Here is a 15,640-nt window from a genome sequence, read left to right on the forward strand (position 1 = left end):
GCCAACAGGGTTAAGTGACTTGCCAGGTGTTACAGGACTGAGAAGTATCTGAGGCCAGATTTGAACTCAGGAAGACTCATTTTGGTGATCTTAATTTATTTGTTTAAAACCCTTACCTTCTGCCTTGGAATCAATACTGTGATTGGGTGCTAAGGCAGAAGAGAGGTAAGGGCTAGGCAATGGGGGTCAAGTGACTTGCCCAGGGTCACACAGCTGGTAAGTGTCTGAGGTCAGATTTGAAAGTAGGACCTCCCATCTCTAGGCCTGGCTCTCAATCCACTGAGCCACCCAGCTGCCCCCACTTTTGGTGATCTTTAAAAGATCATGGGGGTCTCAAATGGCACCCTGGGCCTGAAGAAGAACAAATATACCCATTTTTAAAAGGGGGTCAGAGGATAGAATTTGTAAATTATAGATTACTGGGCTTGACATCTTTGCAAAATTATAGAAAACAATTAAAAGTGCTGATTGTGAACATTTAATTCATCACCAATTAAACACTCTTGTTAAGGCCCAATTATATGCAAAGGACTAGGAATATGAAATCTCTGCCTTCCAAGAATTTAAATTCTACTAAGGGACTACAATACATAAACTCATCAGTAAATACAATGTGTATGTATATAGAGAAGTAAAAAAGTGAATTCAAGACACAGATTAGACCAATTGAGGAGATAAAGGAAAGGGAAGTAAATATAAACTTTTAGAGGAGGGAGTATTTCTTTGGTTGTATTTGTATCCCTAACACAAGGCTAGCACACAGTAGGTGCTTAATGGACAGATCAGCATGTGCCAGACTGGGGATACAAGGAAAGGTAAAAGACAATGGAAATGATGTACAAAAAGCCAGTGTACAAACATATAATATACAGGAAAAATTGGAGATATTGGTCCTTGATAGATCACTAAAAACTGACCCTAATGTCATCAAGATCAATCCATGCCTAATTAATTTTACTTCCTTTTTTGAAAGAGTAACTTAACTGGTAAGTCAAGGAAATGTTGTAGACATATGTGTTATGCCTGCCATTAGACTGAAAGGTCCTTTAGAGCAAGGACCATTTTATTTCTGTTTCCCTCGTGCTCAGCATTGTTCTTTGCACACAGTGAGCTCTTAATAAGTTCTTAACTCATTTATTCCTTGGTTCATTCATTTGTAGTATATAGATTTTAGCAAAGCATTTCACAAAGTATCTCACGCTGTGCTTGTGGCCAAAATGGAGGATAACAGTATTGTTAGGACAAAATGGAGACAATAGTACTTTTAGGAAGAATCAGAATCAATTTAATGATTAGCTCTCTATAGATCAAAGTCACTTGAGAGACAAGGTCTTTTGTAGAAAGATTTCTTGGATCTGTCCTTGCCCTTGTTCTATTCATTACTAGTCTCAATGACTGGATGAAGAGATCTAATTTGATCATCAAATCTGCCTAACACATGGCAGCTAACACACTAGAAGACAGGTTGAAAAATGGGCCAAATTAAATAAGATCAAACATAATAGGAATAAATGTGAAGTTCTATCCTTAAATCTAAATAACTTAAAAAGTACAGAATGAGGAGGGCCCGGCTAAACAACATTCCTGTGAAAGAGATTTAGTGGGCCACAGGAACAATGTGGATCAATAATGTGATACAGCAGCCAAGAAATAGACTTAATTAAGAAAGGTATAGAAGGGGGCATCTAGGTAGCTTAGTAGTTTAAGAGGCAGGTCTAGAGATGGGAGGTTTGGGTTAAAATCTGACCTCAAATACTTCCTAGCTGTCTGATCCTGGGCAAGTCATTTAACCTCCCCTGCCTAGCCCTTACTATTCTTCTGCCTTATAACTAATACACAGTATTGATTCTGAGACAGAAGGTGAAGGTTTTTTAAAAAAAGAAAGGCATAATATCCAAAACAAAGAAGGCAATCATTCCACTTGTCTCGTTTAGATTATATTTATACCTGGAAAGATGTAGAAAACCTGGAGAACTTCTAGGGGGAAAAAAGATGGTCAACTTAGAGAAGGTGATAGGATTCTCAAACATTCCTTACAAGTTGATGAAGTAAGGGATGCCTAGCCTGAGGAAGAGATGACTTAGGAACACCTCCACTATTATTTGCCCCAAAGATAAGAACTGGGAACATCAAGTGGAAGTTGCAGAAACAGATTTAGCACTTCCAAATAATCAGTTATCCCAAAACAGTGGGGCTTCTCAGGAAGTAGTGTGTCTTGTCTCACTCATTTCAATTCAACAAGCATTCAAGTGTATTGTCTTGGGTGCTGGAGTCTCTGGGAAGAGGTTGGATATCTTCAAGGATGTTTAAAGGAGATTCTTGGTTAGGTAAGGCTGGATTAGATGGCTTTTGAGATCCTTTTCAGTTAATTTTGACATTCTTTGACCAGAGGACCAGAGTTCTTCCAAGACAGGAAGCCCATGGACTAGAATTTAAATCAGGAAAAGGAAAGAGCATGGGCCAAAGAACACAGGGGATAATGGAAAGTTGTTTGGGAGGAAATTCACCCAGTCTATCATACCCAATTTCTCCTGAACACCAATGTTGTACTCCAAAGGCCTGCTCTACATCCTGATCTCAATGGTCCCTCTGGCATTCTAAACTCAACATGACTAAAATAGAACTGATTGTCTTTCTCCCTAAACTCCTCTTCCAAACCTCCCTATTTCTGGTTAAGATGGATCCTCCATCTTCCCTGTCACTGGTTCAAAATCTCAGAGTTCATCCTTGATTTTTCTGTCTTTAGTACAGTATATCTCCCATATATAATCAGTTATCAGGTTTTTCCTATTCTTCACCTGCTCAATATCTCTAGCATCTATCTCTTTCTCTCCACTCACAGAGTCACCATGTTAGTTCAGGCTTTCATCTAGTCTTATACTTGAACCACTGTCATGAAGCCTATATATTGTCTTCCTCTTTCTAGTCTTCCCTCTCTAATCCATTTTCCACACACTTGTCAAGATAAACTTCACATAATACAAGCCTAGTTATTTGTTGTCATTGTTTAGGCTTTTCAATCATGTCCCACTTTGTGACCTCATTTGGGGTTTTCTTGGCAGAGATACTGGAGTGGTTTGCCATTTCCTTCTCCAACTCATTTTCCAGATTAGGAAACTTGAGACTAACAGGGTTAAGTGATTTGCCCAGGGTTACCCAGGTAGGAACACATAAGGATATACTTGAACTCGGGAAGATAAGTCTTCTTGACTCCAAGGTGGGCACTCTTATCCGCTGAGCCAGCCACCAGTTCTAGCCATGTCACTTCCCTATTCCAAAAACCCTCCATGGCTCCTATGATAAATACAAATTTCTCAAACCTACTGTTTAAGGTTCTCTATCATCTGGTTTTAACCTGCCTTTCCAGCCTTATTTCACATTACTCCTTCGCCCACTATAGTCTAGCAAATCAGCCTACTAGGAATGTTGAATTCTGCAAATTTGACATTTCATAGCCCAGCTGGGTATATTTGCATAAGTCATCCTAAATGCTTGGGTGCATTTACAAAAACAAGTCCACCCCAATCCTCCTCTCCATTTAGCAGAATATTTGAAGGCTCAATTCACGTGTCATCTTCTCAATGAATCGTTCCCTCATTCACTCCCCACCCCCAGTTATTAATACAAATTATTTTGAATTTACTTATGTGTATGCATGCATCCCTGGTAGTACACAAGTTTCTTGAGGGCAAGGTCTCTTTCCCAATAGATACTTAACAATGTTTGTTGAGGATACAGTGGTCATCAATACTGCTCAGGGTGAATCGGGTGTTGGAGAATCGAACAAAGCCATCTCGATATAACCAGGCTCGAAGGGGGATGTACTGTTGAAGACAGAAAAAGAAAGATATAGGCAGAAGAAGAATTGAGGGAAGGAAGTAAAGGAGATGACCAGGGATGGAGAGATGCAGAATAGATGAAGAGAAGAGAAAGTAAGGAGAAATGGGAGAGGAAGAGAATGAGAGAAACAGCTGGAGTGGAGAGATAGGAAAGTGGGAGAGAAACAATGTAGGAGAGAGTATCAGAGAAAGATGGAGAGTGGACAAAGGAGAGAAGTGGGGGGCCCAAGAATGGAGGGGAAATGAGGGAAGACAGACATACCTGAGTGAGGGAGGAAAGAATCAAGGAAGAAAGAAAGGGGCCCTACAGCAGCCAGCAAATCCAGTTACTTACAGACATCACCAGGACATACACTCGAAGGTCGAATTTTCGCCCTATGGAGCAGAGAATTAATGTTAGGTAGAGGCCACCTTTGATTCCAACCCCATCCCAAGCCAGTTGGTGTCACACAGAGAACCTGTTCTGCTGTACCCCTAATCCAAGGCAGCTGGCTCACAAGCATATTGCCCTTCTCACAATGGCATGGGGTAGTGGGGCATGGATGGTTCAATGTGGCCCATCTCCATTGCTGAAGCCACAATTCAGAGCACATGTGCTACTTATACATTAGCCCTTGTTTCCATTTCTTTTTAAATTACTTTCAACTGCTGGGGCCACACTTTATTTGCCACCCACTCCTCCCTCTCCTGGTAGATGAGGAAAGGATCTCAGAAGGAACCTCAGGCAGAAGTCAGATCACCAACCAGAGTGCCTTGTGCTCCTATCACATTCGTTTGCACTGTTGATTGGTTTGGCCTAACTGTTTTTCTTGTTAAAAGGGAAGGCTCATTGGGGTAGGAGTGAGCATATCAATGAAGGACTACAATGCAAAAACAAAAGGCCTTTTAAAAATGGGGAGCAGGGGGTTGCAGCAGCTAGATGGTTCAGTGGATTGAGAGTCAGGCTTAGAGATGGGAAGAATCAGGTTTTAATCTGACCTCAGCCACTTCCTAGCTGTGTGACCCTGGACAAGTCACTTAACCTCCACTGCCTAGTCCATACCATTCTTCTGCCCTGGAACCAATTCACAGTGTTGATCCTAAGCCAGAAGGTGAGGATTATTTTTTTTTAACCATATAAAAACTGTACAGAGGAAATAAGGAGAAATCAAGTTGCTCCTGAGGCAACCAACACAGAAAAGGGCACAGATTAATAAAGCAACAGGAGAAAATAATTCTAGCCCTCAAGAAGACAAAAGATTGATTCTCCATGAAGCGAATGCAAGGAACGAGGTTTGTTCAAACTTCAAAGTTCTCCTAAAGCACAGTAGGGCCTCATAGGCCTGCTGCCCACAGTAGGCAGCTTAATAATGTTTGAAGTAGCAGCAGCTGCCTCAGCCTAAGAGCAAGACACACAACTCACACCTGCAACCAATTCAATTCAACAAACAATTCACAGGCGTGAAAGTACCAGATGCTGGAGAGACAAAGAGACAGACAGGAGAGGAACCAATCTCTTTCCTCAAAGAGCTTCCATTCTACCAGGACAACATCAACAGACACTGGGAGGAGGTGGTGGGGTAGGTCCTTGGGGGTCCTGAAAACAGCTAAGTCTTCTTATTCTCCCAATGAGTACCCAGAAAGTAGCAACCTCTGAATATCTCTAAAGATGGTCTAGTGTTAGTGCACTGCAGCCCACTAGAGCAGAGGGCCGTAGCATCCAGTCGCAAGCTCTGGCTGAGAATCTTATTGGTGCCTCAAAAAAAAAACCCAAAAAACCAACCCTTATTTTCTGTCTTAGTAAGACAGAAGGGCAATGGCTAGGCAAATAGGGTTAAGTGATTTGCCCAGGGCCACACATCTTGTAAGTGTCTGTGGCCACATTTGAACCCAGGTCCTCCTGACTCCAGGTTTGGCACTCCAACCATTGTGCCATCTAACTGCCCCATGCTTTTTGTTTCAACATCATAGTCATTTCTGGAGATATCACCTCTAACCTACCTCTCCAAAACTAGAACTAAACCTCCCTCGTAACAAAGAAAACCAATGAAAGGAAAACCTCTGATACTATGACCTGGTTGGACCCCTGCACAGCACTGACAGTTGTCACTGAGTGTGAAAGCCCTGTGTGGGGGCCCTGAGTGTCAGTATGGAGCCAGCATTTCACAGAGGAGACTTCCTGTTTTTAACAAATTTTTGGGAAGATCCCACTAGAGCTGGTAAAATAGTTGTTTTAAAAGTTTCTAAAAGGAAGAGATATTCCTATATTTGCAGAGTCATCAAAGTTCACAAAAAAGTCAATGGAGATGTCAAATTTCTAACTAAAGCAGACAACAATGAAGTTGATGATAGAGGTTTGTACAAAAAAGGCCAAAACTGACTAGGAAAGAAGAATGTAGGAAGAGCAAGGTATTTGTCATATGTTGGGATGAATGATTATCTAAAGTTCAAATAGGCTCTTTTTGGCTGTAATGGGTGCATATATATTACTAAAACATGAATCCTAAAATGAGAAGCAATTTCTGGAACAGGAACAAAACGAATCCTATTGAAAAAAGAAAAACTAATGTATTTTAAATGTTCTACTTTCTATATAAAAGAAAATAATGTGTAAGGTTTGGGGGTGGTTTTTTGTTTTGTTCAAATAAATGGTTCATAAGTTTAAAAAATAAAGCCTCCCTCTGCTGAGAAAAGGTGGGGGATGGTGGTGGGGGGAAGCTGGGTGGCTCAGTGGATTGAGAGCCAGGCCTAGAAACAGGAGGTCCTGGATTTATATCTGGCCTCAGATACTTCTCAGATGTGTGACCTTGGGCAAGACACTTAACCCCCACTGCCTAGCCCTTATTGCTCTTCTGCTTTAGAACCAATACACAGTATTCATTCTAAGATGGAAGATGAGGGTTTTAAGTGGAAAAAAGGAAGAGAAAAAAAGGGTAGCCTATCTCATGACCTGTTCTCCTTCATAGTTTCCAAGTAACTCAGCTTCCAAGTAACTCAGGCTACCATATTTTAAAGTGCTCTTTTCATTTACATTATTGCCTTCATGTCAATTGTTCCTCTAGTTCTGCTGACTTCATTCTGCATCAGTTCATACACATCTTCCCAGGTTTCCCTGAACCCCTTATATTTAGTCTGTCATGCACAGTAACATTCTATAATATTCCTTATACCGCAACTGGTTTAGCCATGGCTATGAATATTTAGGCATACACCTTTGTTTCTTTTGACCTCCTCAGGGTATATGCCCATTAGTGGGGCAGATGGGTCAAAGTGCATGAACTGTTTAATCACTTTCCTTGCATAATTCCAAACTGATATCCAGAGCAGTCTTATCCATTCATTACTCTACCAACAGCAAATTAGTGTGCCTGTCTTCTTACAGCTGCTCCAATATTGGCTTCCATTTTTAGGGGGTGAGGGGAGCATCTTTGCCAATCTGCAGGATGGAAGGTGAAACCTCAGAGTGGCTTAATTTGCAATCTTGTCAGTGATTTGAATTATTCTCATTTGGCTATAGTTTTGTATTTCTTCTTTTGAAGGGCTACTTATCAATTGAGAAATAGTTTTTTGGCTTATAATATGGTGCTTCCCTATATGTCTTAGATATCAGACCTGTCTGTGATATTTATTACAAGGATTTTTCTCCAGGCTACAATTTCTCTTATTTGATATGCATTGCTTTTGTTTATATAAAAGCTTAACTTTTGTCATCAAAATTTAAAAATAAGTTCTAATATTCTGGTTAAGAATTTTCTCCTTATTCATATTTATGAAAGGTACCTCCTTCTGTTCTCTAATTTTTTTAAACCCTTACCTTCTGTCTTAGAATCAATACTAAGTTTCGATTCCAAGGCAGAAGAGGAGGAAGAACTAGGCAAGGGGGGTTATATGTCTTGCCCAGGGTTACATAGCTAGGAAGTATCTGAGGCCACATTTGAACCCAGGACCTCCCATTGCTAAGCCTAGCTCTTTATCCACAAAGCCACTGTTCTCTAATTTTTAAAAATGTGATCTTTTATACTCGTCACATATCTTTTAGGAGTTTATCATGGCATATGGCATAAAATACTAATGGCCTACTCTTTTCAAAGAAAGTAATGGTTTAGGATCAAACTGTATCTGCATTTCTACTCCCATAGTTCTTTCAATGTGGTTAGCATTCTTTCCCATAAGACCTTCAGGAATGTCCTGGCTTATTGCATTGCTACTAGAAACAAATTCCATTACATTGGATATTTTCACAGTATTTTACTTCCTGTGTACAATGTTCTCCTGGTTCTGTTCATTTCACTCTCGTATCTGATTCTCATTCTGTACCCCCTAACTTTTTGCTCTCATTCTTGTCACTAGGTGAAGCTCCTGCACCAGTGTGGTAAGATTTGGAGTTTATTCAGAGCTGTAAAGAAATCCTTCACTCTAACGGAAAGAGCCTCATATGATATTTCCCTCCATGCCTGTGCAAGAATGGGTCATATCCCTAACTTAATAACCAACCCCACTGCCCAGAGGATCAAGGTCAAACTCCCCTGACTGGCTTTCCATGATCTACCCAAACTTCCCTTTCTAGCCTTATTTCCCATGACTGACCAACTACTTACTCAAGCCAGCCTTCTCTCCTCACCATCTCTTGCCCATGAAATATTAATCTTGACCTCTGTGCTTCTGCTAACACTGTGCCAGCCAGGAATGTCCTCCCTACCTCTTCACCAATGTGATACTACCCACCAGTTTAAGCCATGTGAACTGAATTTACATGGAAAAAAACTTGGGAGATTTGCTGACTACATACTCCAGATTTGCCATCCAATCTTGGGCTGTACTCCTAGGGGCACAATACCAGAAGAACAGGACCTTTTATCTGTTTATCCTTTTATCTGTCCTTTGCCCTGATCAGACCACATCCAGAGCACTTTTTGGTTCTAGCCATCACATTTTAGGGGTGGCTATTGACAAGATAAAGTGAGTTTAGAGAACAGTGACCAGTGTAGAGAAGAAAGCTTGAATCTTGGTCACATGGACAACATCTGAAAGCCCTGAGGTTGCTTAGCTTGGAGGAGAAGACCACAATCCTCAATTAACTGGTTCCACCAAGGGGAAGGAGGACTAAGACCATTCTGGCTTAACTCCAAAGGGCAGAAGTCAGAACAGAGTGTAAAAGGGCAATTCTGGTTCACATGAAGGAAGAGAATACCAACTAGCAGAGCTGCAAAATGATGGAAGTGGTGAGGCGCCGAGTTCTCTGACCCTCGGGATGATGAAGCAAAGGCTGGATGCCATTTGGGGGATAGTTAGAAGAAATTCGTACATCAGGTAGGGAGTTGAGCTATATAAAATCTGAGGTCTCTTCTACCTACAAGATTCTGATGCTAAGGTTCTCTATCACACCTCTTCCTCCATCTTTCCCTGAGTATTATCCAACATAAAGACTGCTCCCATCTCTGAGGTCTTCCTGTGCAACACTTAACTACTTATTTTATATGGCATTTTGGAAAATTTTTGCATGTGTGTCTGCATTTTCTCTCCCAAAGAGGGGCAGGAGTTGGACCTGAAACCGCTCTGTCCCTCAGAGAAGACCTCATGCGGGGCTAGTCATACAAAGGGTCCCCAGTAAATGTCTGTTGCTTGACTAGTCCAAGAGGATTGGGAGGAACATAGGGAGCCACTCTACCTCCTATCAAATAAGGATTCTCGATGTACCGTTGAGCTACATAGTTCTCCACTGGGATGTCATCTTTCTGGTCATCGGAGCGGCCCACATCCTGACAGACACAAAGCCCCAACTTCGGTTTCCTTCGTGACCAGCACAAGCTAGGAGAGATATGATGGGGAACTCCCTGTCCCACCCCTGGGCTTCCCTTTCAAGCCCATCTTCCCCCCACCAGCCTCCATACACACATCTTCCATTGGGGTTGTTGCAATTCCAGGCTGGCTGCAGCTCCTGGCTGAGGGGCTTCTTGGCAACAGCGCCCTGTTGGCACCACGCTGGGAGTCAGGGGCACTCCCACACATATGGTAGCCTTGCTGCTCCTCCCTGCCCTAGGATGCCAGTCCCCGCTGGCTTCAGTTTTCATTGCTGCTCCCTGCCCAACCCAACCTCCCAGAAAAGGGCCAAGAGGGCAGTTTTACTATGTCACAGAGAAGGAATTTTAGAAACCATCTACTCCAACCCCTTCATTTCACAGAGGGGAGAACTGCAACCCAGAAAGTTACAGAAATTTGCCAAAGGTCATGATGGATATCAGTGGAAGAGCTAGAAACAGTGGTGGTCCTCTGGCCCAAGTCTCTCTGTCCAGAGTGGGAGTAAAAAATGAAAGAAGGAGCTTTCAGGGCCCCATAAATGAAGGTGAAGATTTTGTCCAAAGAAAATAGCTGGGTCATGGTCAAGGTCATCTCAAAGCCAGGAAGTAAGGAGGGAAATGACCTTTCATTTGGGGAAATTGGTGATAGGGGAAAGAGGAAGAAGAGAATCTCACCTTTCTCCAGTCCATGATGTCTTTAAGCTTCCGGAAAAGGAAAATGCCTTTGCCTTGGGACCTGGCCACCTGGAAGGAGGAAAAGGGAGAGGAAGGAAATAACAGAAAAGATTAGAAGTGGAAGGGTGTATATAAGAATGTTCAGAATGTGTGTCAATGTGTATTGATTCTAAGACAGAAGGTAAGGGTTAAAAGAATTTATCAAAAACAAAAAAGAATATATAGTACTATTTGCCACTAAGTCCTAAGGACCATAAGGCTTTCCAATCTGTATTTGAAGATTTCTATTTATAGTCTCTCCCCAATTTGAGCATGAACTTTTGAGAACAAGGAATATCTTGCTTTTCTATTTGCATTCTTGGAGCTTAGCACAGTGCTTTGTACATTAAAAAAAACCCACTTAAAAATGCCTTTCATCTATTTATTTGTTTTTTAAAAACCCTTACCTTCTGTCTTAGAACCAATATTATATATTGGTTCTAAGACAGAAGAGTGGTAAGGATTAGGCCATGGGAATTTAGTGACTTGCCCAGGGTCACACAGCTAGGAAGTATCTGAGGCCAGATTTAAACTCAGGACCTCCTATATATGGGCCTGGCTCTCAATCCACTGAGCCATCTAGCTGTCCCTTTTTTTTTCCATTTATTTATTCATTCATATATGAATGTGTATACAACTCAGTAGCGATGCATGCAAGTCCATATATATATATATATATACACATATATATTTGTGTGCGTGTATGTATATATACATACATATATCTTCCTCCTCCCAATCCAAGCCCACTTGCCATGCTAGCCTGAGGCCTTTAGAAACTGGAAACCTGGGCAAGCCTGGTTCCCGCCTTGAGTTGCATAAACACTTCTGTCCCCTCTTCTGTCCCTCAATGGACTGCCATGTAGAAAGTGCTACAGAAACAGAATCTGTAATCAGCAATCAGTGCTCTATTACCCAAACAGCACTCAATCCACTTCTAATGTCTTTGAAATTCATGACATGATTGTTTTTTGGCAACAGATTCACTAAGTAAAGTTTCCTCTTAAAATGTGTTTGCAATCCCTGAACTCAAATCAATGACTGTGGTCTATGGGAAGTGGGATGGAGGGAGATGAAATCATTCAGAATAACAGCTGGATTTAAACAGCTGTCCTGAAAAAATCATACTACTGTCATTAAGGGCACCCAGGGCTGGGCCTTTCCAAGGCTCCAGATGTCACTCCATGCCCTTTATTAACAATAATCACTCACACATGTGCAGCACTTGACAGTTACACAGCGCTATCCACTGTCTTATTTGATCCTCATGACCACCCTGGGAGGAGGAGAATGCAGGTTCATTTTCCCCATTTTAGAAGGGAAGGCTGCACAGCTAGCTTGGGGAAGGTCATGTTGCTTATAAATTTCAAAGGCTGCACTCAAAGCCAGGGCTTCTAACTCCCAGTCCAGTGCCAAAACCCAGGGTGGCCTTATTAAAGGGGGTTTTCCTGTTCTTTGAGTCTATACAAGTAGGATGTGATTAAGTAGTTAAGAGACTGAAGTCCAACAGATACGTTTATATGAGATCCTAGAGATATGAGGGTTTTACTTAATAGGAGAGTGACATGGTTAGATCTATAGTTTAGAAAAATTGCTTTGACACCTATATAGAGGGTGGACTTGAGTGAAGGGAGTCATTAAGTTGAGACCTTAATGAGAATGGTACTGAAATAATGGTTCAAGTGTGTGGTCATGAGGGCCTAAAATGGGAAGGAGCATGTGGGGGTGTCTGTGATTGGAGAGCAGAAGACATATAGGTATGTGATTTAGGCATAATGGGTGATAGCATAAGCAAATTAGGATAGTGTGGTATAGTTTATCTCTTAGATCTATAGATAAGGGAAAAATTATAACCAAATAAAATGTAGAGAATGTTATAAGATGTGAAATGAATCATTTCTGTTCTATTAAATTAAAAGTTTTTTGTACAAACAAAATAAATGGAACCAAGATTAGAAGGACAATAATTCTTTACAGCAAATTTCTCTGATAAAGACCTAATTTCTCAAATATGAAGAAAATTGAGTTAAATTTCTAAGAATAAAGGTTATTCCCTAATTGACAAATGGTCAAAGGATATGAATAGGCAGTTTTCAGATGAAGAAATCAAAGCTATCTATACTCATATAAGAATGTTCTAAATCACTACTGATTAGAGAAATACAAATTAAAACAACTCTGAGGTACCACCTCACACTTATTAGACTGACAAATATGATAGTAAAGGAAAGTGATAAATGCTGGAGGGGTGTGTCAAAATTGAAACACTAATGCATTGTTGGTGGAGTTTTGAACTGATCCAACCATTCTGGAAGGCAATTTGAAACTATGCCCAAAGGGCCAGAAAATTGAGCATACTCTTTCTGTTCTATAATCCAAAGAGGTTGTTTTCTTAAGTGGGGTGCAGGGAGGATCTTTATGTACAAAAATATATACAGCAGTAATACTGAATGATGATCAACTCTGAAAGACTTACCTATTCTTAGTAATACAATGATCCAAGTCAGTTTTGAAGGATTTATGCCAAAGAATGCTCTCCACTTCCAGAGAAAGGACTGGTGGAGTCTGAATGCATATTGAAGAGTACTGTTTTTCACTTTATTCTATTTGTGTTTTTATATTTGGATTTTGGTTTTATATGAGCATTCTCTCACAACAATGATCAATATAGAAAATTTTTTGAAAGATCATACGTGGATACCTGAATCAAATTGCTTACCATTGCAGGGAAGAGGTAGAGGGAAAAGAGGGAGAAAGACAATTTGGATCTTACAATTTGGGAAAATGTCTGTTGAAAATTGAGAAAACAGATATAAAGAATTAATATTTTTAAAAGGATATATAGAGAGGGGTTGATCTTGTTGAGATGAGACATTTCATTATTAGAGAATAAAGAGGAAATTGGGGGAATGGCAAAATGATGTCTAGGCATGGCAAAAAGAGAGAGGTAAGAAAAGGGAGCTCTAGGCAATGATCTTAATTTTCTCATTACAATATGAAATAAGGTCCTCAGCTGAGGGGTAGTTGGAAGGGTATTCTGGGAGGATTAAGGTCAAGGTTTGGAACATTGACTGTAAAAAAACAGAATAAAGCTTTGTTCAGTAGCTTGTACGTAGAAGAGACAAATCAGGGGGCGAATCCAGGGTTGGGGTTTGATAAGGCATGACAAGGGTACAAAAGATTCAAGAGTATAAAATAGAACAGAGTTGAACTGGCTGATTAGCAAGTTCATCTTGGGAAGGGAATAAAATATATAGAGAGTAGGAGTGATGATGGCACAGAGGGATAGAGGAACTGATGGTCACCACAATAATGATGGATGCTATAGGTTTATGAAGAGTAAAGCATAGGTAGAGGCAGAGTGACTAATTGAAACCAGGTAAGGGAATTTCAGGATTTTTTATTAGGGGATAGAATTCTTAAGGGTAATAACAAGGTGATCACCCTTGTCTTTGGCCAAGGTGGAATAAGTAGAGAAGCTAGTCATGGGAGTTGAGCTGACTGATGAACTAGAATGTCAGAATATTTGAGGGAACATTTCTCTATCTGTATGTTAATATATAGACTGATGTGAAGGTAAAAATTGAGATGGAGAGGAAAATAATGCATTGAACCCATTAAGTGGGGGAGGAGGACATCCCAAGAGTCATCAATTAACAGTCACCAGGATCTGAATTGGATGATAAATTTGGATAGAATAAACATTAAAGAAATTGCATAGTGATGGTGGTAGAGGGAGTAGCAAGGCCTGTTCAGACTTCTTCTCAAGGACCAGTGAGTCACTGGGGGAATTGGGAGGGGGTTCAGTCATGGATAGAAGGGACATCTTGCATGGCAAAAGATGGAAGAACCATAAGAGGAAGAAGTCTAGAATGAAGAGAAGTTTGTTCATCACAGATCAGGAAGTCCAAAAGGCACAGTGGAAGTGGGAAGGCAGAGAAGGAGTGGGACACCATGGGGACAGGGTTGAGGGAGGGAAATATAAGAGAATGGGCAGCAAGGGGTTTGCTCTTCCAAAGTAGGAAATTCAGGCTCACAGGGATGAGGTAAATGAGTGCAGGGTGAGAATTTGCCAACCACTGGAGAATGAAAGAGGGGGTCCATGGATGGGAGGTGCTCTGCTGATAAAGGCAGATGAGTAGAATGTTCCAGGCCTCTCCCAATTCGATACTGACATTTCATAAACGTGTAAAACACAGAATATCAGAGCACCCTTAGAGATCATCTAGAACAAACCCTCTATTTGTCTCTAGCTCCTCTCAAGTACATATACAAGACTGTTCCTGGAAAAAAACCCAGTGAAGGTGGGAGGGCAGAAAGAATTATCTCTCATTTTGAAGATGACAAAATACCCAGAGAAAGAAATGTTTTGCCTAAGGTCACCCAGTTAATCAGCGGTGGGGCTGGGACTCCTGGGCCGGGTCCTTTCTACCAGCCTCTAAATGTGGCTGGGGGAAGGGGAGATTCTGAACTTCTAAACTACAAACCACAACCTTCTAGCTGAGAGGTGAAGGAAGCCTCTCCCACAATCCTCTTCTCCTAACAGACTAACTCCTCCTCTTAATGATATTCTTTTTATTGCTGCTAATTGAGGATGCCAGAATCAGTCTAATATGTGGTTTCTAGTTACCAATTAGCACAAATTACCCTTTGTCAACGTGGTTAATCGCTAGTTGGAATCCTCGAGGTCTCAGGTTCCAGTGCTCATTTGCATAATTACCTACTGACTGCTCAAAATTCGACTCCCCCAGCTTCGCCCCGCAAGTCCCAGCCCTCGCGAGTTCTTCTTACTCCTAAAACTGATCGCTTGGCTCCCAATCTCTCCCTTTCTGGTCACTGGGCCCCCTCCAACCCAAACAGCTCGTGTGGACGCAAATTTGTGCCAGATTCCTCACTGCCGACAAATTAAACTCTTCCCGGCCTGCCCCCTCCCCCACCCCTCTTTCAACCAGGAGGAGTATTGGGAGCTTCAAAAGAGACAACTGCTACAAAGCATTCAGCAAACCTAGAACAATGCCGGTTGTTATTCTTTATTAGCCTCCAGGCTCGTGATAATTTTATTCCCGGAAGGAGCCTTGTGGGCGCTCTGGGTTTACCCCGCAGAACGGATGTTTAACTGGGAAGGGAATGTTTGCAAACACACTTTAAGGTTTCACTTGCTTTATTAACACTTTCCTAATTCGGCTAATAAACAAAACAATAATCAAATCCCAGTAGATAGACGGTGGATTCCGAGGTGTCGAAGCTCCGCTGAAAACCAAGCAGTCCAGTTAGAGTCGCTGTCTTCACCACACCTCGGCTTCCGGCCTC

At 41.4% G+C, this 15,640-nt stretch overlaps 1 protein-coding gene across 8 annotated transcripts in view; it reads right to left on the reverse strand.

Moving 5' to 3' along the window:
- Positions 1-15,640, reverse strand: part of TTLL9 (tubulin tyrosine ligase like 9) — a 44,128-nt gene that overhangs the window by 10,156 nt on the left and 18,332 nt on the right. For all 8 annotated transcript variants that reach the window (XM_056811970.1, XM_056811968.1, XM_056811967.1 and 5 more), the window contains 4 exons: positions 10,292-10,360; positions 9,487-9,577; positions 4,174-4,214; positions 3,737-3,824 (listed from right to left, as the gene is read on the reverse strand). In XM_056811970.1, the coding sequence (XP_056667948.1) occupies positions 3,737-3,824; positions 4,174-4,214; positions 9,487-9,577; positions 10,292-10,360 (289 nt within the window). The remainder of the gene's footprint in view (positions 1-3,736; positions 3,825-4,173; positions 4,215-9,486; positions 9,578-10,291; positions 10,361-15,640) is intronic.

Source organism: Monodelphis domestica, chromosome 1 (genome assembly GCF_027887165.1).
Source record: "Monodelphis domestica isolate mMonDom1 chromosome 1, mMonDom1.pri, whole genome shotgun sequence".
Lineage (NCBI taxonomy): Eukaryota > Metazoa > Chordata > Mammalia > Didelphimorphia > Didelphidae > Monodelphis > Monodelphis domestica.